The 27692-nt window shown below is 31.8% G+C and overlaps 1 protein-coding gene and 1 long non-coding RNA gene across 2 annotated transcripts in view; both read right to left on the reverse strand.

The window, feature by feature from the left end:
* The window catches only part of LOC139486045 (uncharacterized), a 39171-nt gene extending 21356 nt beyond the window's left edge, over positions 1 to 17815 (reverse strand). The window contains exons 1-13 of the mRNA XM_071270738.1: positions 17677 to 17815; positions 11540 to 11735; positions 10378 to 10683; positions 9786 to 9849; positions 8886 to 8932; positions 7959 to 8018; positions 7613 to 7645; positions 5581 to 5892; positions 4561 to 4860; positions 3853 to 4128; positions 2468 to 2752; positions 608 to 673; positions 257 to 331 (exon numbers count right to left, since the gene is read on the reverse strand). Coding sequence (XP_071126839.1) covers positions 257 to 331; positions 608 to 673; positions 2468 to 2752; positions 3853 to 4128; positions 4561 to 4860; positions 5581 to 5892; positions 7613 to 7645; positions 7959 to 8018; positions 8886 to 8932; positions 9786 to 9849; positions 10378 to 10683; positions 11540 to 11735; positions 17677 to 17721 — 2065 coding nt within the window. The 5' untranslated portion in view covers positions 17722 to 17815. The remainder of the gene's footprint in view (positions 1 to 256; positions 332 to 607; positions 674 to 2467; positions 2753 to 3852; positions 4129 to 4560; positions 4861 to 5580; positions 5893 to 7612; positions 7646 to 7958; positions 8019 to 8885; positions 8933 to 9785; positions 9850 to 10377; positions 10684 to 11539; positions 11736 to 17676) is intronic.
* Positions 17816 to 22595: 4780 nt separating this feature from the next.
* Positions 22596 to 27567, reverse strand: LOC139486051 (uncharacterized). The gene is made up of 3 exons (XR_011655464.1): positions 27131 to 27567; positions 24465 to 24550; positions 22596 to 23373 (listed from the first exon to the last, which is right to left on the reverse strand). It is a non-coding gene; the product is annotated as an uncharacterized lncRNA (long non-coding RNA).
* Between the last annotated feature and the right edge of the window lie 125 nt (positions 27568 to 27692).

Here is a 27692-nt window from a genome sequence, read left to right on the forward strand (position 1 = left end):
TGTCATGAATCCATCTGCTTCCTTTAATATTCACATAGACCAAGGTGAGCGACACAGGCTCTTTAGAGCCTCTAGTTAATCAATACGTACACTCGTAAGAGAAACGAACAATACCGCAGACCAGCTTTAGAAATAGATTTACAATATTTTCCAAAAATATCTTATTTTGTTATTATTTCTTATTAAATGTGACATCATAATGTTAGAACGAAATTGTGTTTGATTAAGATACGTAGATTAGAATATATATACTTACCTATTAAATGTTTACTTTTAGCTCGTGCGTATTCAGCGTCCCATTTTCCTAGTACTACTTGTGCAAACTTTTCTTCTAAAATATAATAAATGCATTTTTTTACATTAACATCGGATATCTTTTAGTATCTTATAAATGTATAAAGAAACCCATTAGGAAATTGCTAGCATATGCTTGATAGTACTGATGTATCTTAACAGTTCTTGTGTTGATTTACTAATTTGTAAATAAAAATTTGATTGTATTTTTTGTCATCTGTTAATACAGGTTAAAAAATTTTTTGACGAAAATTTAATTTCATATGTATTCTATCGGAAAATGAAATAGGTTATAAAAAATCAATACACAAACCAGAGTCGGTGTCTTTTCCAGTGTAGTACGGAGCACGAAAACTGTCATCTAATACTGTATCTTCGACTGAAAAAAGGTAAAAAAAAAAAAGTGATTCAAATGTATGCAATTTACAACTGGTATTGACATATAAATTTTGGTAAAAAAAGATACAAGATGCATTGAAAACACCACATAAACAGTATATCTTTTCGACATAAAAAAGTTCCATCGTCGACTAAAATCAATGGTGTTATCTTCTCCATTGGACCAGAGGACATATAATTATTAATTATAATTTGCAGCAAATCAAGTTGTTTTCCACACAATTAAAACATATGACATAAAACACATTCAATTTGATAACTGTATACATAGCTTATCACAATTCAAAAATGCATTAAGGGTTTTGCCAAATGGAAATGTTGAAAATATTGTTTCCAAAATGACATAAAGACGTATAAAGAACGATTATATGCATTCGGCATTTATAGACAGATGTTCTGAGAATCTCGAAATGAGTCAAACTCCGAATCGTCGCCAGTCTACATGTATTAATTAAAAGATCACAATATAGCATTTAACAAAACTGTTATATCTGCCATCAACCACATATACCCAAAACAGCAAATGATTTGACAAAAAATAATTACGAACTTCCTGATGTTGGACAGACTTATACAAATGTGAAGGAATTTTATTAGTGTTTTTGTTTTAGATCTCAATACACCTTTTTAATTTTGGTCAATGGATTAATGAAACAAAAAAAGACACATTAAGAGAAAGTACAGGAAAGACACTTCATTCCTAACATGCCTAATTAAATAACAGAATATGTCCACACCAAACAGATTAAAAAATTTAGTGTTTACTTCAAAGTAACAAATACAGACTAATACGTGTATGCTATGAAAACAGTCTTTTTATAGGTACGACTGTCTCTCTAATTAATGTACATGGAATTGTCATATCATCTGTTGGTCAATGGCTTTTCAATTTATAACCTCCACAGAAACACTACGGCATGCAACATCCGCCCTCCAGGTTCCTTCATTTGTAAATAATACGCATCTGAATTATTAAGATAAGTAGTCAAATGTATAGCATGTATAGAACAAATACATAGAGAGCCGAGATGTGAATATATTATGATATACCTTCGTCTGGGCTTTCTATCAAAATAATCAGGCAATATTAATGCTACAGTAAGGAACAATTTAACAATGTTTTTGATATTGCCAATATATTCCTGGTGGCTACATCATGGTACATAGCTAATATGGACATGACACATATTGTTCAGACGTTCAAAATCAAAACTGTTTATTTTGGGTTAACGTTATTTGACTCCTTTTACGGAATTCTTAAATATTATATATTCAGAACGGATATAACTGCGTAATATTAAAAGCTATTATTTTAAAGTAATTGATTTTATGAAATCGTTTTTATTCTTCAAATTATGAAGGACATCAGAAGTAATGCAAGCTGTTCAACGCACGAGTAAGGCTTCATGCATAGATGAAAAGCTTATTTATGATGATTTGTCAGATTTACATTTTTCATTTTAACTGAAATTTAACCTTTATATGTACTCAACACAAGGGTTTTTGTGAACAAAGTTAACGGTTTATGGTATGAATTTGACAAATAATATGAAATTTCATATATAATTTGTTTATGTTTTCGATTTCAATCAAATAATCAGAAACTATACATTAGTTGTTTACTTATATTGTCTTTGTAATGACTTACAAATTCATAGAAATTGTGTAGAAGCAAAACCATTAGATTAACCGCACCAGAGAAGAATATAAGGTTTTGATAAAAAAAAAAAATGAGACATTCTTAAATTTAAGGAATTTAACTACTTATACGTACTTAGTAAAGTAATAGCTGAACTTTCAGAAGTCCCAATATCGTTTGTAGCATAGCACACGTAAGATCCTGTATCAGTAGGTTCGGCATCTTTAATTGTCAGTGAAGGACACAGCAGATTTCCTCCACTGAACTTACTTTCATCATTTGTTTCAATCAACGAAAAGTTATTTTTCTCCCATACTAGTTTAATTAATGTCAAATCGCTGGTAACTTCGCAGAGAAGGGTGACGTTATTTTGTCGTTGTGTTTTATAACAAATTTCGCTTATTTCGATACAAGGTCTCTCTAAAATTATAAATAAGACAACAAATAAGGTTCATGTCTGGCGTACACTATAATTATAAGACCAGTATATTAAAATAAATGATGTTTATTTCAAAGATATTTTAATTGATCCTCACAATATGTCATAAATTCATACCACATAGAACCAAGAGTTGTAAATAGGAAATCAACAAACTATATTATATAAATAGAAAGAGGACAATCATTACTCTCAATGTTCTCAAATAGTACTTTGTATTTTGACAATCTCACAATTGCATTTACCTTAGTTTTCTTCGATATCAATGAATAGTAATGGAAGTATTCACGTTTGACTACATGTATGTAAAATTTCTTGAAATAAATCGGAGTCCAATTCATGCAAGCGTCAGGAACCACGGCAATATAGCGCATATATAATGTTTTCAAAAATACAGAATCTGTTACGAGATCAAGCCATTGGTTTGAAAGTAGTTTTTAGAATTACATGTGCCTGTACACTGTTTAATCTAAATGGTCTACGCTGTGTCGCAATGTCTATGTTTTTGTATTTGAAACTCCTGAAATGATTGCAATGCAGCTGTTTTGCAATGTATCGTATAAAAAAAAACGTTCATGGAAATGTCAGTGATGAATAAGTTTTACCAGAGTTTCGGATACACCATACCTACTCCATTTATTTGATATCGCAAGGTTATTATATTATCTGAAACCATACAACAAACAATTTGACACTAAAAAATGTTAAAAAAAAAACTTGGAAGAGTTGAGCAATGTTTGAAAGTGCTTGAAGTAGTCTGGGTATTTTTTTGAAAGCTTTTCTTATCATTAAAGCGTTAATTATGAGCTGGGTATACGAAAGATGAACTGACTAAGATGCTTAACTTATAACATTGTGTCAATCAGTAGCAAATATATGCGTTCATTTTGGTTTCAATTCCAGCGTGACAATCCAAAAAAATAATGTCATTAGCACAACAACGTAATGTTATATTTTTATTAAAAGTTTTCAATAAGAAAATAAAGTATCATTAACTACATGTACATGTATGTCAAAATATTTTGTTTTAAAAATTTCAACTTTGTTTTTGCTTGTGCAAAAGAAAACAAAATATACTCACCACCAACATAAAGCTCGGTTGATGCTCTTCCCGTTCCCAAACTATTTTTTGCTTGGCAAACATATGTTCCTTTGTCGTTCAAACATGTACTTGTAATTTCAAGTGACATGAAATCGTCGTTTTCATCAGTTGGCAAAAGAATATGTTCTTCTTCGTTTTGCTTTTTTATTAGACTTTTTACTGCAGGTAGTGAAGTTGATATGTAGTAATTTAAAGATTTCTTTTCATTTGCCGAAGCTAAAATCTGTTTCTCATCAACACTAATTTTTGGACAGTCTAAAAAAAAGAAAATGAATATCTGATACTATATATCAAAGGTGGTGATGTGTGTTTGCACATGTGTGTGGATGTGTGTGCGTGTGCGTGTGTGTGGTCAAACAAACCAATTGAAACACTCTTTTATAAAATTCCCCTAAAACATAAACGGGGTTCATTTGTCTCATTAGCCTAAATAGTAAAAGGAGAAGTACTAAATACATAATATATTTTCTTCATACCTCGATCCATATCCTTATAATTATCCACATTGATTGTTTCAATTCATTTCTAGTTATCATAATAATGTTTTAAATGATTCTTTTTGTATGTATAGAGGAACGTAAAAATAATGTGGAGATAACAAGATACGTTGGTCATTTTTTAAAATGCTCACAATGTTTGCTTTCCAATGATAACTTTGTGCAAAATTTAAAAAATAACAAAATTTACCAAGAAACACATCTGCTATCCTTTCTTCTATTCCATCTGATAAATGACATATATATTTCCCTCTGTTATTTTCATTTGAATTTATTATCTGCAATTCTGGGGGGTCAGGTGATATACAGTATTTGCCATTATCGCTGTCTGTGGTGCCAACTATTGTCTCAATTCCGTCATCTTTAAGTCTTTTCCATGTAGCAGACTTGGCCATAAATTGGTTTAAAATTTTTGGCATGGTACATTTCAGCAAAATTGTATTTGAATCGACATCTAAATAGGATGGTGTAATTGCAAACGCGTTTTGGTCTGTAGGAGAAAAGAATATATAAAACTTATAAAATGATTAGATTACATATTTATGATATTGTTTAAACCTTGCATAAATTATACTGATTAAAATTAATCTGAAATCAATTTTTTCATTGAAACTTTAATCAATGTATACAACTACATTTCAAATACGTATTCCTTTGTCTCAATCTGTTTTTTTTTAATTGTTATTACTTTTTCATCTGACAGTGTACAACTATTGGTCAGGTTTGACGTCGACAGTTATATTGTTCAACACAAAAAAAAATAATGTTGTCTGATGCCAATGAATGAGTTCAGTCTGATCATGAACATTATCGATCAACGGTCATTTCTTCTTGTGAGACATTTTATCTTTCGTAATTCAAAAGTATTCGGTGAATGAAATATCATTTGAGGATGAAATTTTAGAAACAAAACTAGAATAATGTGTATTTTTTTTCAGTAAACACAAATCATTTATTCAGAACAGGATGTAGGACGAAAAATAAATCGGCATATCGTTAGACCTGCATTACCAATGAATAACTGCATTCTAATGGAGAGTTCCAGATTTAAAAAAATATTTTCTGAACGTGTTTTGAAATTTGTATTATATTATTCAAATATCAGTTTTACATAATGTAGTTATTTAGATAAACTGTTACATTTGGATTTATTTGATTTGGATTGTTTATAACATTGCTACATTGTATATGTAATGAGTCATAATCTTACCGTCAACAATTACTGTCACAGAACAAGGAATAATTCCATAAAAAAATGATTTTACGAAACATGTGTAGGTTCCTGAATCATCGTGTCTTTCGTTTTTCTCTGTTTCATTTATTACTATTCCGAATGGGATATTCTGTAATATCGTATATCGTATATCATTTAATGGTATATCTATCTCCGTTCCATCGGCTGATTTCTTCCGCCAGCGGACAAATTTCAGGCGAAAATATGATTCTGTTTTACATTGTATTTTAATCTCATTTCCTCTTGATGAGTAGTAAAAGTCATGATCAGGCGAAAGAGAAGGTTGATCTGTAAAATGAAGAATAATATTAACAACTATACATTTTTTTTGTGTATTTAGAGCTGTATTTGGATTCACATTTTGCGGTCGAAATTGCTGACAATTATCGTTGCAATGAGTACAGTCATGTTAAAAAAATATATACATTTTACACGAAAAAGCGGCTCCGGGTGCGGGAATTTCTCGCTGCATTGAAGACCTATATATTGGTGACCTTCTACTGTTGTTTGTTTATTTAACGTTAAATCTGTTTTGACAGATGTGTTGAAATTCATCATATGAAAAGTAAAAAATACATAACTTTTCGTACCAGTTATATTCAAGATATTGCAGTTAAAGTCAAAAGTGTTCCGATCGAGGACCCCAAACTTAGTTATTGTGCGTTCGGAGGAAAGTTTAACCCTTATTACGCGTGCATTACCCATAATTCATTCTATCGCATGTTCAATGTTTAGAAATAACTTAATGTATGTTAAGAAAATTGATACATGTAACGAATGTTTACATAAAATCATATTCATCAAATTGTATTGTACTCTAGGTACAGAGAGACAAACACACTTTTTGCTTGCTCCTGTTGAAAGCCTCACTGTGACTTTGAGATGAAGAACAGCAATAAAAACGCTGTTCCTTAGCTTTTGTATGTTTTTGTCTGTGCATATACTGATCTAGTGTCATTGATAAATACCCCCATATCATTTGGTCTTCTGTTGAACATGTAAAAAAAATATGTTAATATTTTATTTTGTTACTATACAGTTATGAATACTAACGGTCCTCTACATCCTGTAAATACTTATATGTTGGCATTACAACACGTCATGTTTTTCTCGTCTATGTATGACGTATTTATATTAAATCCATTGAATGTGTACTGATGGACATTTGAGTATGATGAGCAGCGTTAATACAATTTAGTTATTATTGGCTAGCTGTACTCTTTCATCGGTATGTTGTGTCCGTCATTCTGTTTTGTTATTTGTGTGTTGTGTTTTGTGTCTATTTGCTGAATCAAATCTTTTTCAAACTGTTTTTTTAAACTTGCATATTTGTTTTGTTAGACTACTGTTCAGGGTTAAGGGTATGGTGGTATGCATTCATACTCAAAAACATGTTTAACCCTACTACATGCATTTTATATGCCCTGTCCGTGGTTGTCGGAATCTTATAATTCAATAGTTCCGGTAGGTTGTTGCATAAGGTATCTTAAATGTGTTAATTGTTTGCACATTAATCATACCATTGATGTTCACGTTCAATTATTTTTACATGTTTTCATGTCGGAATCTTTCATAGCTTTTAAAATGGTATTGCTTTTGCTTTAATATTGTTGAAAAACGTACGGTTACTTGAATTGATTTTGTTTTTTGTGTTTTGAAGCCACTTTTAAGCATCGTTGTTTGTGCTATTTGCTGGCGGCTAGTTTTTATTCGTTGTGCAAGCCGGAGTGCCCGGAGAAAACCACCGACCTTTATTAGGGAAACTGACAATCCTAGTCAATTAAGATTGCAGTCGACTGCACTCACAACCTCAGTGTTGACTGGCTGGTGATCACAGTAGTAACTACTTAGACCACTCGGCCATCGAGACCCAACCTTTGGTTTACAGTTCAGGCATACATATAGCATATCAATCAACTATGGGTATAGTAGAGACAGTATCACTTATGATGTATTGAATTTGATATTAATGATCACGTTTCGTGTCTATTTGTATGTTAATACTTACAAACACTATGCAGGAATAAAACAGCAATGAATACTGAAACGAATGCAAGAACAGGCTATGAACATATTCCATTTTCAACTTGTTTAATTGCAGACAAAAGGCATGAGTTAATATAGTTTACTAATTATTAATTGAGTGTTGATTGCGTAACTCTTAGTGGCAATATTCCTTACTTTAGGACGAAATATAATAACTATGTTTTTAGTGTAAATAATGATTGATAAGGAGAGTCAGTTAATACAACTTTTTCGAATCTGTTTCTTGTAAATTGGTATTTCATAACTCTAGATTTCAAATCGAATATTTTATATTTCTAATTCGTAATTCACGCTATAAAACTACGTACCTATTGTCACTACAAGGCTTATAAGAATCAAAACTTTTACAACAGTCAGAAACCAGTTACCTAAAATCAAAACACAAACTATTATATCATATGCACTTAAACATGGTCTTAAATTGTCGCAGACCGTTTGAATAATTTACCATATTCCGGCATTATTTGAAACACAGTTATCGTGCACATACACATATCTTGATGTGATAGATATAGGAAGATATGGTATGAGTGCCAATGAGACAACTCTCCATCCAAATAACAATTTATAAAAGTAAACCATTATAGGTCCAGGTACAACACGGAGCATTAGCTCACACCGAACAAGCTATAAAGGGCCCCAAAATTAACAGTGTAAAACCATTCAAACGGGAAAACCAACGGTCTAATCTATATAAAAAACGAGATACAAGATAGTCAATAACTGTTGAATTTCTAGTGTTTACGCTAGAAAAAATAGCAATTAGAGTTGTCATTTTGATGACGGACTTTTTTCCATTTTTATGTTTGTGCCTTTTATCTTTAAAATTACAATATATAGCAATTAAAACAACTCAAATAAGCAAATATAGTCAGCAACACACGAACTACGACTGAGATTATATTAAGGAAATCGTCCGACGACACCTTATTGGAGTTACTGCCTTTTTTTGAATACTTTGCCTTCTATGAAAATAAAATCAAAAAAAGACATTAAAGACATTAATAACGTTAAATAGCAAACATTATCAGCAAGACAAGTACTACAAACAAGTCAAATTTTGCTGAAATAGTTACATGTAGTAGACTGTCACTCTATAGAAGTTATTGCCCTTAAGTGAGGTTTTGTTTAAGTGATCGACACATGCTCTGTACAGCCTCAAGTTATGATTGTGACAGTCTAACTCTTGCTTTAATATTTCATTAAATAAAAGTCATCATATTTATCATACTCACTATGATCTGAGACATAGAAAGATTTTGTACCAAACTTCATTGTGCTTCTGTAAAAGGTTTAATAAACTATTTAAAAGTGTTTAAAATTAATTCACGCAATGCATTAGAGAACAAATATAAGATTGTCGACAGCGATAATGTTGTCGATACGATATATAACCTATGCAACGCAATATGTCTGAATTTGAAAATGAAATGTAGTGTTTCCTCATTATACTCTTGTAAAAATAACGACCGCATGCTTTCTAAATTGTCTTGTAGGAAAACTGAACTGAATATATATTTATGTATTATCTGCCCTACATAAATAACAATGACACTGCTCATGCAAATAGAATACAATAGGACGCTGCTTTGTACACCTGCAGTTACTAGTATATGTCGCGTGTAACTTCAAAGGAAAATATTCCGATGGTAGAAATGTTATCACAATCAGAAACCGCACTATTTTGATATCTGAAAAAAATACTAAACTAGAAATTAAAGTATTTTGAATATAAATTGAAACACATGAAATTTATGTAGTTACAAACTATGATATTAAAGCCAAGCGAATATTGAGGGCAAACATATCAGCAATAAACGATAAGTTCGTGAGTCAGCGTCCCGGTTTACGTTTCAATTGCATCAGAAAAAAAATCTTGTTATTCCTAATAATTCTCAGCTCAAACTTTTGTTCTGCTCCTCTATAAATTTTAACTTTCTTTCAACCACAGGATTTCATTCGTATGTGTATATAACAGTGAAATCGACTTTGCGTTTATTATGTTACGAAAGTCATTTCGACATCATGTTCTCTAAATAAATGGACCAATCACACTCTGGTATGTGTGGGTACTAGTATATGAAAATCATATAACACATATTATAGAGTATGATTACAGCTGTATATATTCCTACCTCTTATCAATTATCGGTATCTCCGTTGACGTACCAATACTGGCACCCAAAATACAGTTGTAATCTTGTAAAAAGAAACAATAGCATTGACAATATTATATATATACTTTTCAAGATTCGGTTTCGGTTATATTAAGTCAAATCAGAAATGTGTCGCATGCGGCAAATCATAATACATACACATATAAATGACGAATACACATATAGAAATATTCTGAATCAGTTTAATACACGGATGAACGACGAATATATAGCTACAAAACAGTCAATGATCATGAAATGCTGCTAATGTACACCGCTGTTCTCGTTGCATATAGCGATTAGGAAGCAAATAAAAAGTAAGTAACAAACACTGAAGAAATAGCCTGAACCCTAAAAGGAGTTATATCGATTGCGCCGACAGAATAAGCGTATCAGTGCTATGCTTGCATCGGCCGCAATTCGAATTGTTAACTGTGGTAAAAATGCCTCTTTGTGTATACGTAGTATTTGCAATTAGTAGTTACGTTTGTATAGAGAGAACTTTTAACAGGAAACCACAGACCGAAATGGAGGCTTAAACAATATATATGTGATGGTAGAATATATTTACCAGATGAGAGTACAAAAGATCCGTTCCGACATAACTTTTGGTAACACGAACAGTCTGCATGATGCAGACTGCAGTATGATGGGTTTGTAGAATCCACAACAAATGAATATCCATTTACATGATTGCATCGACATTGTCGGTCCTCAGATGTAGATCCGTTTTTATAAATAACCAGACCTTGGCTGCTGCATAACGACTTGGAAAACACACATTTACTAGTCCCATTCGTACTGAAAAGAAACGGTTGATAGTTTTCTTTGGAACATAATTCCTCGTCAATGTTTCCACGGAGTACAGCTTTGCTACCTTAAATGATGAATAATTATATTAATATCACATTATCCATTACACATATGAACAAACTATCAAATGAATGCTAAGTACATACGTATGCTAGTTTTTGCATAATGTGATATGAAGTTATCGAACCTTAATAAATAAACCTTATACGAACAAGAATTAGATCAAAATAATGACAATTTTAATGATAGCAGTTAGACAAATGTTTGTAAAAGATTACTTGAGGTGAAATATTTATTCCGTAATTGGTCTTCGGTATGTGCCTTTAGAAATTTGAAGGTATTTGGTAAGGAAATTTATCAACATTGCCTTCATTGCATGTGCTTTAAATTTGATAGATAAATGTAAATGAGAGCCTCGCACTTCTCCTTTTTTAGCCTCGTCCTTATATATATATCGTTGACATGGCAAGTCAATGCACTATTATTGTCTATGTGCCATTGTTCAAGGGCCGTCTAAAGCCCGCCTCCGGAGGCGGGATTTTGTCGTTGTGATGGAGACCCGTTATGAGTTTGGGCTGTTTTCTGCTTTTCGGTTCGGATTGTTGTCTATACTACTACAAATGCTTACTGATATAATAAGACGATTCTGTGAGAAATCATGTTGCTTCTCCACACGCATTATTTTTTACATGCTATAAAAAAGAAGATGCGGTATGTTGCCACAAGAGACAAAATGAAACAGAAAATGCACCATTAAGAACGACATTTTTTTTTAATATATTTTGTAGCAAATTGTTTAACTTTCATATTGTCAGTTTATATGTTTAATTCTTACTTTTAAACCTGCCATTTTAGATGTTTAAAAGTCTTTTTTAATTAATTAACCTTTATTCTACAGAATATACATATATTTTCCACACCTTTTTTCCATAACACAGGTTCTTTTCGACAAAATTCATTATAAACATTGGTATTGTCATCCAGGACACAATTATACATCGAAACGTTTCCGCACTTTTCTGCTGCTTTTATAATCCATTCGGATCTGTAAGGACATCTTCTTTCGTATTTGCTTATGTTGTAAGTACTACCTTCATTGATGCAAAACAAAACAACCTGAAATATACATTTAGATATTACACATTTCTTTATCATCAAATGCAGATTTATTTACCAACAGATTTTCAGTCCTCTGAACAATCTCCATACTAAAGTATTATGAGTGGTCATCTATTTTTATTAACAAAGGAGTTGTTTTTGGCATTTAACCAGCTGTCGTACTTGCAGATTTGTCTTTCTGTTGTTGGGGTGTGCAGTGCAAGTATCCGGCTACGTTCATTCTGTGTTTTTATGCCCCACCTACGATAGTAGAGGGGCATTATGTTTTCTGGTCTGTGCCTCCGTTCGTCTGTGCGTCTGTCTGTGCGTCCGTCTGTGCGTCCGTCCGTCCGTTCGCTTCAGGTTAAAGTTTTTGGTCGAGGTAGTTTTTGATGAAGCTGAAGTCCAATCAACTTGAAACTTAATACACATGTTCCCCATGATATGATCTTTCTAATTTTAATGCCAAATTATAGTTTTGACCCCAATTTCATGGTCCACTGAACATAGAAAATGATAATGCAAAGTTCAGGTTAAAGTTTTTGGTCAAGGTAGTTTTTGATGAAGTTAAAGTTACATCAACTTGAAACTTAGTACACATGTTCCCTATGATATGATATGATCTTTCTAATTTTAATTCCAAATTAAAGTTTTTACCCCAATTTCACGGTCCACTGAACATAGAAAATGATAGTGGGAGTAAGCCATCCGTGTACTATGGACACATTCTTGTTGCTATATGTATTTCAATGTGTATCCATCTGACAAGTTAAGCCCTTTTAGACTGATTTTTATAGTTTGTCTTATGTTGTACTGTTACACCACTGTCCAATATTTTAACCCCGCCACCTTAAACATGTGCCTGCCCCAAGTCAGGAGCCTGTGATTCAGTAGTGTGTTTTTGTTTTTGTTTCTTTATACAATATTTGCTATTCGCTTTTTATAGTTTGTGCTTGTGTTGATGTTGTAGCACTACTGTTAATATTTAGGGGAGGGTTAAGGCGCCGTCAAACATGTTTCACCCCGCTACATTTATATTCCATTATTATATTCGGTGAGATTAAGTGGTTGTCGTTTGTTGCTGTGTAACATATGATTTTTTCGGTCATTGTTTTGGTAAATAAATTAGGCTGTTAGTATTTTCGTTTGAAATGTTTTAAAATTGTCATTTCGGGACCTTTTTGGCTGAATGGTAGGTAACCTATATAGTTGTTAATTTCTGTCATTTGGTCGCTTGTGATGAGTTGTCTCGTTGCACTTGGCACTCATACCAAATCTTCTTTTTATATCTTATAATTTCAAATAACAATGTAGAATAAGTTCGTTAGGTAGGATTGCATGTTTAAGTAATGGAGTTAAATTATACGTACAGGTGTAACGGCATATAAGATGTACTTTTTTGTACAATGAAGGGTGGGCTATAAAACGTTCACATTTCAATACAATTATATTAAAATAAAAACATGGAAAACATATCTATATATTTCAAAATGATAGTTGCACAAGTTCAATAGATATGACAACTTCATGCGATGTCTCAGGAAGCTTAGACCCTATATATATAAATACATGTATAATAGGATAAATTATAACATATACGTTGCATCGATATATATTGTACTTGTATATAGTTTTGTTGCTGAAAATTTGAAAATGAATAAATAATGTATATGTGCGTTTATATAGGATTTTTTAAATAGTTTTATCATGTTCTACGAATTTTTTATTTCAAAATAAATTTTTAAATCAAATTATTGACTTCAGTGGTATAGATTTAACCAATTTCAATTTGTTTATCATAATTCATTTAAACACACAACTTGTCGTTACTTAACTTGTGTTATTACATTCTTTTGTATAATGATGACATAATAGGAAAAACACTAATTGTGGACTTCCTTACAATGTATATAAACTCTATCTTGGATATATGTTCTTGGAATTATTCATTTGATTTGCATCTAATTAAAAGGTGGATAGTCGAAACGCGCGTATTAAGGGAGGGACCGACAATTAAACCTCACAACAGGGGAGGGGGGTTAGAAAATAATTATATGCTGAATCCCACATTGATGACAAAAAATAATCTGTACAAGGAGAGAATAACATATTTTTAAGGTTGAATCCAGATTTCCCCATACTTGTACCTTAATAAAATGTCAAATTTCGATTAAAATAAGTTGATTGTAAGCGATGAGAAAGTAAATAAAATTTCTGGCTTAAACAGACAACCCCCCCCCCCCGACCCATTTTGAAGTTAAATGATTGCTCCCTAATATATAGGCTCATACACAAGAGCCTCTTTATCGCAGCTTCGCTTCACTCTCACCCCATATGGATTTTACTGACCCCATATATCGTATTAGGTCAATAGCACACTACGTAACTAAAAGTATTTATATTTGGGTGGTTTTTGTTGAAAGTGTCAAGGTATACAGAGTCCAATGGCTTATTATAATAAATATAATATAGTGTATCTTCTATATATATACAAATCCGAAACACAGATTAAATTATTTCATTTCATATCACAAGAGCTAGAGGAGAGGGTCACTATTTTCTGATCTTCTTATTTGAGTTTTAAATTTTTTCCAAGTGCAGAACAAAAATAAAGGGACCTCAATAAGACGAAGAACAACAACCAAAGGGCTAATCCTTGATTTTTTTATGTTATTGTGCATGTACTGATTTTGTGGCTTTGATCATGGATACCCTCTGGCGGATCTAGGGGAGGGTTCCGGGGGTTAGAACCCCCTTTTTTTTAACGATCAATGCATTTAAAAGGGGACGTATAGTTGGAACCCCCCTTTTGTCCTGGGATGAGAACCCCCTTTTAAAATGGCTGGCTCCGTCCCTGATACCGTATACTCCTTCTTTTCTATTCTTAAATATGTACAAAATTTAATATGAAAATAATTTATGTTATTTGTATGTGTATAAACTTACACTGTGTTGAAATAACAAACACACTTAGTGCATGCTATTTGATGCAATGAGTAGACCGAACACATTTATTAAGTAAAAAATGTTAAAATATAAAAGAAAAATTACTAAATAAAAATACAAATACAAAAACAAAAACAAAAACAAAAACAGTAGCACAAAAAAGTTTAGTCGTTATAACGAGTTGTGTAGTCCTTAGTTTTAGTCCATATAAAGAGTTGTTTAGTCATTATAACGACTTTTTTAGTCCTTATAACGATTTTTTTTTACTCCTTAAAACGAGTGTTTTTAGTCGTTATAACGAGTTTTTTTAGACCTTATAACGAGTTTTTTTAGTTTTTATAACGATTTTTTTAGTCCTTATAACGAGTTTTTTAGACGTTATAACGAGTTTTTTTACTCCTTATAACGAGTTTTTTTAGTTTTTATAACGATTTTTTTAGTCCTTATAACGAGTTTTTTAGACGTTATAACGAGTTTTTTTAATTCTTATAACGAGTTTTTTTAATCCTTATAAAGAGTTTTTTAGACGTTATAACGAGTTTTTGTTAGTCCTTATAACGAGTTTTTCAGTACTTATAACGAGTTTTTTTAGTCCTTATAACGAGTTTTTTTCAGTCGTTATAACGAGTTAGCTAAGTCGTAATATTGTACGAGGATGTGAATAGGTTTTAAATAATAGAGAATAATGGGCAAAATAAATAAATAAAAAACAACTTTAAAATTCAAGAATTGGATAACAAAATACTGATCACAGAAGAGAACAATGTACAGTTAAAAAATAAGTACAGAATAGCCATTAAATCTAAAGATAAAGAATAATAAACTTGCGGTATACTTTTACATTTGTTCCGAAAAGGCTGCTGCTAACGGCAGACATTGGTGAACAACATCCAGGTCTTCTGCATATAGATGTTATGGCGAAAAAAAAAAGGTTGCCGCAAGTTTTCTACAGCCTTACTGTTTCTTTAATCATAAGGGAACATTTTAACATCTTTTCATTTAAGAGGACGACCATTTGATATTCGGGGGAAAAGGGGGGGGGGGTGGGGTCGAGGGAGACAGGAGGATTTTAAAAATAAATAACTCAGCCTTGATAATCACCAAAAAAAATGGGGTTTTTTTCTGTGATAGTGTGAAAATAAAACATGACTTGCAATGTTTTGATTATGAATAACTCAGCAGGTCTAATCGAGAGTATGAGATGGCACCAGATTCTTCATAACTTCATCTTTTTTCCAAAAAAATTCGGGAAACACTTCCCAAATCTTTTAATGATAAAAGTATAGATATTTTTTAAACATACTTGAAATGTCTGAAAATTGGTTTCATTTTACTTGAGGTATATTTTCTCAAAAACATTTACCTCACTTTTATTACAGGACCGTAACTACAAAAATGTACATTGAGGCAAATGCCTCATATACGACATTTCAAAATCAAACGCTTGTCTCCATATCAAATTGTGTTCACGGCGAGTGCCTTGCAAGAAGCCAGTTCTGTTCTCCCTCAGACATAGCTCCTGATTTTTCGGGATCAATGGTTCTTATTTATTTGTCTTTTGTTCATTGATCTGTATTCTGTATGATGAAAGTTTTGCATTCCTTTTGTAATTTAGTAATTTTGTTATTAACTTGATCATGAGTTTAGAAAATAAACAGCAGCCACAGACTTAACTATGTGAATTACATTTTTGCTTTATCTTGCATATTGGTCTTTTGATGTTGTCCCTAGAAAATTAAGTCTTACACAGAATCTTTACATTTTGTTTTGAGACCAAAATATTGTCAAAAAATTATTAAAACAGATCTTGCGTTTTCAGATTCAATACGGGACTGGGGAACACCAAGAAAGCATGATTTAGCATCCTTTGTTTCATAGCTTCGTTGGGCCTTCAGAGGCTGAAAAACCTTTAAAAACAAATTTTGCATCGCTCCGCTCGGCGAAACATGTTTGCCAATTCTTAAAAAAAAACAAAAAAAAAGAAAGGCTAGTTACAACAAAACTTAAATACTGTATATATATGACATACATGTATATTCAGTTAGGAATATAGAAGATTCAATTCTGAAGAGGATGATGATTAATTCTGATTAAATGGTACATAATGACTTGACTATACATGTATTATTCATAATAAACAAATAATTTAAAAATTGTATGTTTTCGAATATTATAGATATAAATGGGAAAATAAAAAATCAGTCCCTTGCTTTAATGAAAATGAAAAATCTTGCTTCAAAAGTGCAGAAAATAGGTAATATGTCCTCTTAGTTTACAAAAATAAATAAGCGATCCAAAACAAATCCTCCCGCTCCTCCACCCCCCCCCCCCCCTCTACCTAGAATATCAATAGTCGTCCCCTAAATCTTATTCATACAAAAACAATAATATTATGACTGACGCCTTAAGAATTTTGTTATGTCATGTACCAATTTGTTTTTGTCAGATCAGGTCATCTATTTTTAAATTTCAAATGTGTATGTCTTTATTCATAATAAAATTATACTTATAGCGCATATATATACATCAACAACAATCACAATATATTCACACAAACAACAAATGCAAATTAACATACATACTGATTGATATCAATAATGATGGTAAATAATAGGCATGCATGATAATTCTGCTCTGTTCGTTTTGAAACAGTATAATTTATTCAAACAAACACAAAAACAATACAATTAGAACACCATATAGATATTGAAAACTCAGGGGTGGAACCAGAAGTTTTGAAGTTGAAGGGGTGGTGGAGCCGGCCGAATCGAGGCAATTTCTTTTTTAACGATTTTATACTAAAAATTATATAATTAACTAAAACTGTGGAAAAAAAACCATGATATTTAAATGGATGATAAAAGTGTACGCCCTCTATGCCAGCAGGGAAGCCGATGTTGTTATTTAATGTGTTTTTCTTATTTTGCATACATTATATATATTTACCTGACGCAGGAAGTAAAACTCAAGTTGTTTGCATTTAAAGTTCTATACGTTTATAAACTGTACTTACGGATAAAATAAAAATGTTTCCTATTTCTGAAGCACTGCTTTTCATCTCTACATATACTTATAAATTAAAGTATTTTCAGTTTAAGTATGTATAATTGTGTACACTGAAGAAAAAGTACTAGTACATTGTTTCCAACTTATCTTTACAATAACACAAAATATTCTATTTTTAGTAATTCACATAGGATATAACAACTTCAACTAAAGTTTATTGCTAAAAGATAATGTATCATAAGTTATCAATTAGGTCAATGTTACTTGGCAGTCTATGAAACATTCAGTTTCATAAAAGAATTGTAATTATAGAATTTAAGAAATGATATATGCACATATTTTTTCGGACTCTCCTTTTTTTTGGATAATCCATTGGCTAGAGTTATAGGAGGGGGGGTGAGATCTCATTAACATGTTTAACACCGCCGCAATTTTGCGCCTGTCCCAAGTAACATGAGTAAGGAGCCTCTGGCCTTTGTTTAAGGCTTGTATGATTTTTAATTTTAGTTTCTTGTGTATAATTCGGAGTTTAGTATGACGTCCATTATAACTGAACTAGAATATATATTTTTAAGGGGCCAGCTGAAGAACGCCTCCGGGTGCGGGAGTTTCTCGCTACATGTACATTGAAGACCCATTAGTGGCCTTCGTCTGTTGTCTGCTCAATGGTCGGGTTGTTGTCGCTTTGACACATTCCCCATTTCCTTTCTCAATTTTATACACTCTTGCCTGACACTGTTACGACATAGTTTATCATTTACAACTTTGTACATATTAATCGTTTCGAAATATGAGTAAAAATAAATGTTAAAAAAGTTTTATGGACGAAAGAAAGGCTATTATCCTTTATAATATAGAACGTTTAATTACGATATGTGTTGTATAATAAGTGTAAATCATAAATAACATTTTTTTCCCCTGTTATTTACTAAGAAAAATGAATGGAAGTTATAAATGATTGAATTCGATAGATTACTTTTGCTCAAGGCATTTTTTTGTTGATATTTAGTTCTATTAAGATTTTACGGCAGAACCGAGTTTAACGTAGATCAATTGCCTCAATAGGACAAATGAATTCAGATGAGATCTACATGTATAGACTGCGTTCAGATGCAGCAAATGTTAGTTCGCACTAGGTCGTCGAATACAATCGATATATAAATTACAAAGGGGATTTTTTCCCCCCACTTTACTCTGTCCAATAAATTGTAGATTTTTGTTTTATATTAATCTTTCTCTACACTCGTACATGATTAACACACTGAATGTGTACTAAATAGTATACTTTTAAAAATTGCTAAGGGGCCAGCTGGTGTCCGCCTCTCTTTGGGGGTTTTCACAATGCGTTAATGACCCATCGGTGGCCTCAGGCTGTTTTCTGCTCTTTGGTCGTTTCCTTTCAAAGAACCCTTTTGAGTTAATCTGCTTTCATAGGAAATGATAGAAGTACAGCAAACAGGTAAAACGGTGCGAATAAAAAGAGATATACATTTTGTAGGTATAGTAGGGTATACTTCAATGGGACAAACACACGTGTGTTTAAACTAAATTATGGTATGGAGTTTCGAGATATTTGTAAACTTGTGAATTATAAACACATTTTTACTATGAAACGTCGCACGATACTGGTGTCACCTAACGTTACACACGCAAAGACGTATTAAAGCCAAAATAAAAACGTTGGAATGCATGTTGTTCAGATGGCTTTTTACAATAAATTTTAAAGGATTGATTTTTTTCCCTAAGAATGGATTAATTGTTTTTTCTTAGATAAAAGATGTTAAGCTTTAGTTTTATTAACAAATTAAAAATAATAAAAGTAACTTGAATGGAAACCATTTGTTTTATATACATTTTAAATATAATGGCAATCGATTACTTTTTTTATGGATAAACTATGCACTGCAAATGCACTCATCTTTGCACTCCAGAATGTCAAGGCGAAAGTACTACGGCATATCTAGCATGTCAGTTCTGCACAAATATATGCAAGGGAATTAGCGGGGACAATTATTAGGTCTTTCCACCTTTCTTGTGGAAAGACCTATTGTATTTGTTCTGATTATTTTTTTTTCTTCCGCCTAATTTTTTTCTTGCGGTGTAAAAATGTTTCAAAAGATGTCGCTTAGTTTTTTTGTATATGATATCATTCAGTCTATACGCTTTTGAAACTGACCTTGTTTAACTGAACACTTTTCTTTGTAAGAGTTATCTCCCCAAACACTGTTTTTCTTGTTATCAGATCTCCTCCGCAACCGTAAAAGAAAGCGACAAATTTATTTTTCCAAATTGCTCGTTATATCCTCAGGATGTTACGTTTTATTTTCACCGAAGCTTTACGAAGACTCCATATGAGAGTTATTTCCCCTTTTGTAATGAAATAAATGAAATAAATTTGTTACTGGAAAACCATTAGTGATAGAGGCCTAGGGTCTTTTGATTTGAGGTCCTTGGTCCAAAAAAATGAAAATGAGGTCAAGGTCAAAGGTCAAGGTCATGTTCAAAAATATGATTTTGGCTTGTTATCTCTTATTTTCAGAAATCCTATAAGATATCGACAAAATATTTTCACAAAATGTGTGTTACGACATGGCGTAACACGTAAATTTTAGTTAAAAGGGTACGTAAACATTTGATGCGACTTTTCCCCCTTTTATATCTTATATTAGTTGTATGGTAATATAACTCATTATCATTATAAAGTAAAGGCTTAGGGTCTTTTGATTTAAGATCCTTGGTCCAAAAAAATGAAAATTAGGTCAACGTCAAAGGTCAAGGTCAAATTCTAAATTTTGATTTTTGCTTATTTTCACTCTTTTTCATTAACCTTATAAGATTTCAACAAATTATTTTTACTAAATTGTTAGTTGCGACATGTCGTAATTTATAAATTTTGATTGGAAGGGTGCGAAGAGAATAAATGGGATTTTTGCCCCTGTTATATTTAGAATTATGCGTAAAGTGATATTACTCATGAACCATACATAATACAGACCTAGGGTCTTTTAATTTGGGATCCTTGGTTTATGACCTTGAAATTGAGGTCAAGGTCATAGGTTAATTGGACGTTCTAGATTTTGAACTTTGCTTGAAATTCATATTTATATATCATTTAGCCATAGGAACTGACATTTTCAACTGAATTTTAATATTTTCATATCAAAATAGATCCTTATTGGTGGAAAGACCTTCAATTGTTCTTTGAACAATTGGTTTTTAATTATTGCTTGTTTTTTTTTCTATTAATTTGTATTATAGCGGATCAGACTATTATAGTCCGGAAAACACTTCAGTTCCACGAGAAAATCTCTCCCAACCCCTTCTCTATGAATCGGTAGAGCTTCAACATAAAACATTAATTTTTAAGTTTTCTTATTAAGCAACAAAATAAAATAGCCGTATTCCAAATCGTCTGTGAAAACCGCAACAATGACAATTAGACGGAACGTTAAAAGTATATTTTATTAAATAAAGTCAAAATCGTATGTGGGGACATTGTATCGGACATTTTAGTTTTATCTGATATCTTGTATATTAGATTTTATTTATGGGAATTTAATATCAAAATAGAGATAATTTTTTGTACTTTTATCTATTATAATTTTTTGTACTTTTATCCATTATAATTTTTTTTATGTAGCGAATGGCACTGTATTAAATAAACATCATGAAAAAACAGAAAACGTAACCCTACGTTTAATTTGGTTTGAAGGGGACAAAATGTCGGACATTGCTATTCAACTCGAATAATAAGAATTTATTTTAAAAATTCCTGATTATTACATGAGGCGAAAGTGTGATCTTTGTACAAAATACTAGTATAAGAATTATTTACTTTCGACATAGGGATTGCTCCGGAATTCCCTTTTTTGGGACAATTTAACAGAAATTTCGACAACCTTTCGTGCATGGGACACGTACATTTTGTAATTTGTATCATCTTGATCCCTTTTTTTTTTTTTTTTTTTATATATATATTTCAGTCTTTTCGAGAGAAAAAAAATCTACATTACGTCATCACCCAATTATGAATTGCTTGTTCTAGACAAACTTTTATATCGTTTGGTAATAAAATTTATATGTTTTTTACGGTTTTCAGAATTTCACAAAACTAAAAGTGTAACGCGGGACAAGGAAGTCATATTGCAAAATAAAAGTTTTATTGAGTTTTATATATAATTAATTAATGAAAATGGTCTGTTACATAAACAGTCTCCGGGACAAGTTTGCAATTCCGCTGAGTGCAAAAGTTGTCACCTTAATTTTTGGATTTAAGTCAAAATGAAGTTGATAACTTGGTTGGTATTGGTTACCTGATATTTGTCCTAAAAAATTTTGGCTCTAGCACCACTGTTGAAAAAGTTATGCCCCTTTTTTCAACAATTTCCTCAGAGGAAAATTAGTTTTCCTCAAGGGAAATCAAATTTCCCTAAGGGAAAAAGATTTTTCCTCAAGGGAAATTGTTTTTTCCTCAAGGGAAAAAGATTTCCCTTAGGGAAATTGCTGCATAAATATTTCCTTTGAGGAAATTCTATTTCCTTAGAGGAAATTCTATTTCCTTAGAGGAAATTCTATTTCCTTTGAGGAAATTCTTTTTCCTTTGAGGAAATTTGCGGCTTCAAATTTTCCTTTGAGGAAAAACTTTTTCCTGTGAGGAAATTTGTAGCTTCAAATTTTCCTTGGAGGAAATACTTTTTCCTGTGAGGAAATTTTTGACAAACACTTTTCCTTAAGGGAAAATTCAAGACAACAAATTTCCTCTAAGGAAATCATTGTTCTTCAAATTTCCTCTAAGGAAATTTCTGAACATCAAATTTCCCTTAAGGAAATGTTTTCCCTTATTTTTACTAGTTAAACATTTCTTCACTATACCATGTATACAAACAGTGTGAATATAATTTTACAAGACTGAATAATTGATACAAATGATATTTAAAACTTTAATAAATGTTTGACTCAACATTTTAATGACATTGAAAATTCATACAGTCTGACTGTTTAGGTCTAGGTATGACAGGTATTGTTCATACTTTTTATATAACTTTAACTTTGATTGATAAAAAAAATTTGTAGCAAAGGATTCTGTTTTCTTTGTAATTGTTTCAATCCAATACATTAATAAGCAACCAATTTGAATGTCATACCATTTATGGTGTTCTAAAGAATTTGTTTATATTTGCAGATTAAATAATAAAATAAACACGTCTTTTCCTGTTATTTTAAATTAAAATTTTCTTCTGTTTCAGCTTGTGTACAGTTATTCAATCCACTACGTAAGAATTCAGTGAATACATTATTCCATTCACTAAACATTTTTGCAAATTGTTCTTCAATGATCTTCTTCCATATATATATTTGATATGAAACAATGTATGAGGGAGTGATGTAAATGTGTGGATAAAACTGGTATTCCTTTTTTTAACAACAAAATAGATTTTTTTCTGCATTTCTCCTTTCTTTCGACTAATATATATAATATGTTGTTGCTTTTATACAATAGTGTTTTTGTGTATCTAGGATAGAACTCCATTTTGTTTATGGCCATTATCATGTGATTATGATGAAATTTCCTATTTCTTTTTTGCAGGAAAGCACACATTCCAGTTCAAATTAATCCAATTGCGCACTATGTAGATACATTTCAACTTTAAGTTTCCTCTTCAGTAATGACCTATTGATCATGAAAACCAAGATGTCTGATCACCTATAAATACAAAAAATAAAAAAATAAAATGTTATAAATGGAGAGAGAAAGAGCAATAAAAGTTTATTTTGTCATGTTTATTAACATTTTAAATATATTTCCTATCTTACTTGTGAATGCTTTTGTCTATAGTTCTTATATTAGTTGATTTTGTGCATTTATCAATCTTTCAAGTTGAGGCAGTTTGTTCTTTATATTATATATATATGTTGAGCTGTTAAACCACGTTCTAAAGTAAGGGTAGGGTTGAGTGCTCATAAACCTGTTTTTTATTACATGCATTAGTTTTTATGGATTTTTAACTTAACCTGTCAGTTACTGTGAGTACTTAACTTTGTGTCTTTTCAATTAAGGGAAATGTATAAATTTCTTGCTTACTGTAAACCAACTAATTTTCGTGAGCGATTTATTTTCACAAGCAATTTATTTTCGCATTTAAAAATATAACATGCATATAAATTGTCGGGACTGTTTTTCATATATGTATCTTTCCTTGTTCATTTATTAAAATACATTAAGTAAAATTGAAAACCACAAAAAAAAATAGCTGTGATGTAGACTAGAAAGTATAAAATGCAAAATAAAGTATTCGCGAAAATTTAGTTGGTTTACAGTAGTCCAGTCTGTGTTTTCAGGAAATTTAAATCATTGGTTGTCTGGTGGAGGGTTGTCTTAATGGCAATCATGCCACATCTTATATTTAATATAACCTTGCCATATTCCTATTGTGCCTGTCCAAAGTTTAGAGCCTGCAGTTTTTGTCAGTTTAGTCTGACACTAAAATTTAGTGGTTGTTGTTGTTTCATACTTTTCATATTTTTTTTTTGTAATTTATTTTGTTATAAACTAGGCATTTAGTTTTACAGTTTTGATTGTTTCAATTTTTCATCTGAGGGTCTTTTATAGCTGCCTACTTTGACTATAGGGTACGGATTTTCTCATTATTGAAGGTCGTCACAGGCCTGCAATTGCTTTCTTTTAGCCATGATCAATAGTTTTCATATTTAATATACCACATCTTTTAATTATTATAGTAATCATGATAACTGTATTTCAAGTTCAATAACTTTTTTAAAAATAAGTGGCCTTACCATTTAGGTTTAGTTGGCTTGTGCAAATTTTAAATTGCCTATCATTTCTGCTGTTTATAATTCTTAATTCTTCTATAGTTTTTGTCCTATACATAAAAGAGTAAAAGTTAGTATTGAATGACATCTTGCATCAATGTTTTTTTTGCTGTTTAATGTACATGATGTATATTAATGTGTGTTTAATAAAAATCTGTACCATGAGTGCTTGATAAGCTTGTTGCCCTTTTAGTTGGTCTTAGTTGGTCTTTATGCTATAAATGAATTTTAATGATCAAATAAGACCCCCCTCCAAATCAAACAAGAGTGCACACGCTGAAATGTCTCGCCTTCTTTACTAATCATTGATGTTATGTTGATAGTCCTAAGTATAAAGCCTTATTAAAAACTGTCACATAAACTTAACATTAACCAAGATAACTAAACAAAGACCAATGAACCATGAAAATGAGGTCAAGGTCAGATGAACCATGCCAGGCAGACATGTACAGCTTACAATGCTTCCATACAACAAATATAGTTGACCTATTACTTATAGTTTAAGAAAAATAGACCAAAACACAAAAACTTAACACTGAGCAATGAACCGTGAAAATGAGGTTGAGGTCAAATAAAACCTGCGCGACTGACATATAGATCATAAAATATTTCCATACACCAAATATAGTTGACCTATGGCATATAGTATTAAATAAAAAGACCAAAACTCAAAAACTTAACTTTGACCACTCAATCATGAAAATGAGGTCAAGGTCAGATGACATTTGCCCGCTAGACATGTACACCTTACAATCATTCCATACAACAAATATAGTAGATCTATTGCATAAAGTATGAGACAAAAAGACCAAAACACAAAAACTTAACTATAACCACTGAACCATGAAAATGAGGTCAAGGTCAGATGACACCTGCCAGTTTGACATGTACACCTTACAGTCCTTCCATACACCGAATATACTAGACCTATTGCTTATAGTATCTGAAATATGGACTTGACCACCAAAACTTAACCTTGTTCACTGATCCATGAAATGAGGTCAAGGTCAAGTGAAAACTGTCTGATGGGCATGAGGACCTTGCAAGGTATGCACATACCAAATATAATTATCCTATTACTTATAATAAGAGAGAATTCAACATTACAAAAAATTTGAACTTTTTTTTCAAGTGGTCACTGAACCATGAAAATGAGGTCAAGGACATTTGACATGTGACTGACGGAAACTTCGTAACATGAGGCATCTATATACAAAGTATGAAGCATCCAGGTCTTCCACCTTCTAAATTATAAAGCTTTTAAAAAGTTAGCTAACGCCGCCGCCGTAGCCGCCGCCTGAAAATGAAAAGGGAGTTCATGTCAAGATTTAAAAACAATTCACCAAAGTTTCATAAAAATTGGTGAAAGCATTCTTGAGACTATCCAAATCCCAATAGTACAATGACATAAATCAGAATTTTTTAAAATTGAAAGGAAAATTATCATTATTATGTTATACAAAAATAATTCACCAAGTTAAATGAAAATTGCTCAAATATAAAAAAAGAAGATGTGGTATGATTGCCAATGAGACAACTATCCACAAAAGACCAAAATGACACAGACATTAACAAATATAGGTCACTGTACCGCCTTCAACAATGAGCAAAGCCCATACCGCATAGTCAGCTATAATAGGCCCTGATAAGACAATGTAAAACAATTCAAACGAGAAAACTAACGGCCTTATATGTAAAAAAATATATTTTGTAAATACTTGATTAAATTAAAATGTTGTCATAAATAGCATAGACATCTCTTAGATTTGAGAACCACATGTGTTAATTGTGCGAGTATAATCGTGATAATCATGCACAAGATTGACTTTTAAAAGCCTATATATATATTGAAATTTTCTGAAAAAAAAGCATGCATTTATTAATATGACCAATTTTCAGAAAGATGCGAGATGATTTATATAATTGTAATTTCAGGAATTTACAGTAAAGGCTTTTAACCCCACTGCATTTTGCACTTTTCCCAAGTCAGGGGCCAGAAGTTATGGCCTTTGTGACCTTTGTATGATTTTTATTTTAGTTTCTTTTTTTTACATTGAGGAGTTTAGTAATAGTATCACTTCCATTATCACTCAACTAGTATACATTTTTGTTTAATGGCAAGCTAAAGCATGCCTCACAGGCACGGATCCAGGGGGGGTCCGAGGGTGGGAACCCCCCCTTTTTTTTTGGACGATCAATGCATTTGAATGGGGACATGTAGTTGGAACCCCCCCATTTGTCCTGGGTTAGGAACCCCTCCATTAAATGGCTGGATCCACCACAGCCTCAGGTTGTGCGATTTTCTCGTTGCATTGACGACCCATTGGTGACCTTTGGACGTTATCTGCTCTTTGATCAGGTTTTAACTCTTTGACACATTCCCCATTTTCAATTTTATTTTCAGTTCTATAATAAATGTTAGACTTCTTGTTGATTTGGTTTCACATTTCGGCTTCGTCGGAGGAAAGCGTCCCAGAAATAAAATAGCCTTGCAAGACGTCATAATTATTTGGACTAGGTTTTCACCACCATCAATATTGTAAAGAGTGTCGCACTGTGGAAGAAACGAGTTTGGCGCGTTAACAAAAATATAATTGTCTGTGCTGACAGGTTAGTATATGTGTGCATACCAATATTAAAATTTTCTAAGCCTTCTTTTTGGATATTTTGTCCATTTCTTGGTAAAATACTATCAGACCTCGAGTGCTGTTGTTTTACAAAAACGATCAAGTAATGTAGGGGAAAGAAACTAACTTAAAAGACCAAAATAAGCCACAACTAATGGGGGTCTCATTGGGGGTTCTGTTCACGGATCCCGCTTAGTTACTTAGATTCCCGCATCCCGCTTACACTATTTAAGTAAGCAATTCTGATATTTTTGTAATTTCCCGTGTCCCGCTAAACTTCATTTCCCGTTTTCACGGCACAATACTTTGACTTTCATGTGTCACGCTTACCAAAAAATCCGCCAGAATGATGGAATGATACAACGGTCACAAAGGACATGGCATATAGAATTATACTTTGAAAAATTTCATAAATTCAAATTTTATAATCATATCTTTAGTAATTAGAAAGTTATTTAATGTTTTAACGACACGCCAGTGGCGTAGCCAGGGTAGAAACGATGTGGATGCGAATTTTCGACGAGCTGAGCGAGGCGATAAATTTTTGGGACTTTTTAATGCAAAA

Source organism: Mytilus edulis, chromosome 8 (genome assembly GCF_963676685.1).
Source record: "Mytilus edulis chromosome 8, xbMytEdul2.2, whole genome shotgun sequence".
Taxonomy (NCBI): Eukaryota; Metazoa; Mollusca; class Bivalvia; order Mytilida; family Mytilidae; genus Mytilus; species Mytilus edulis.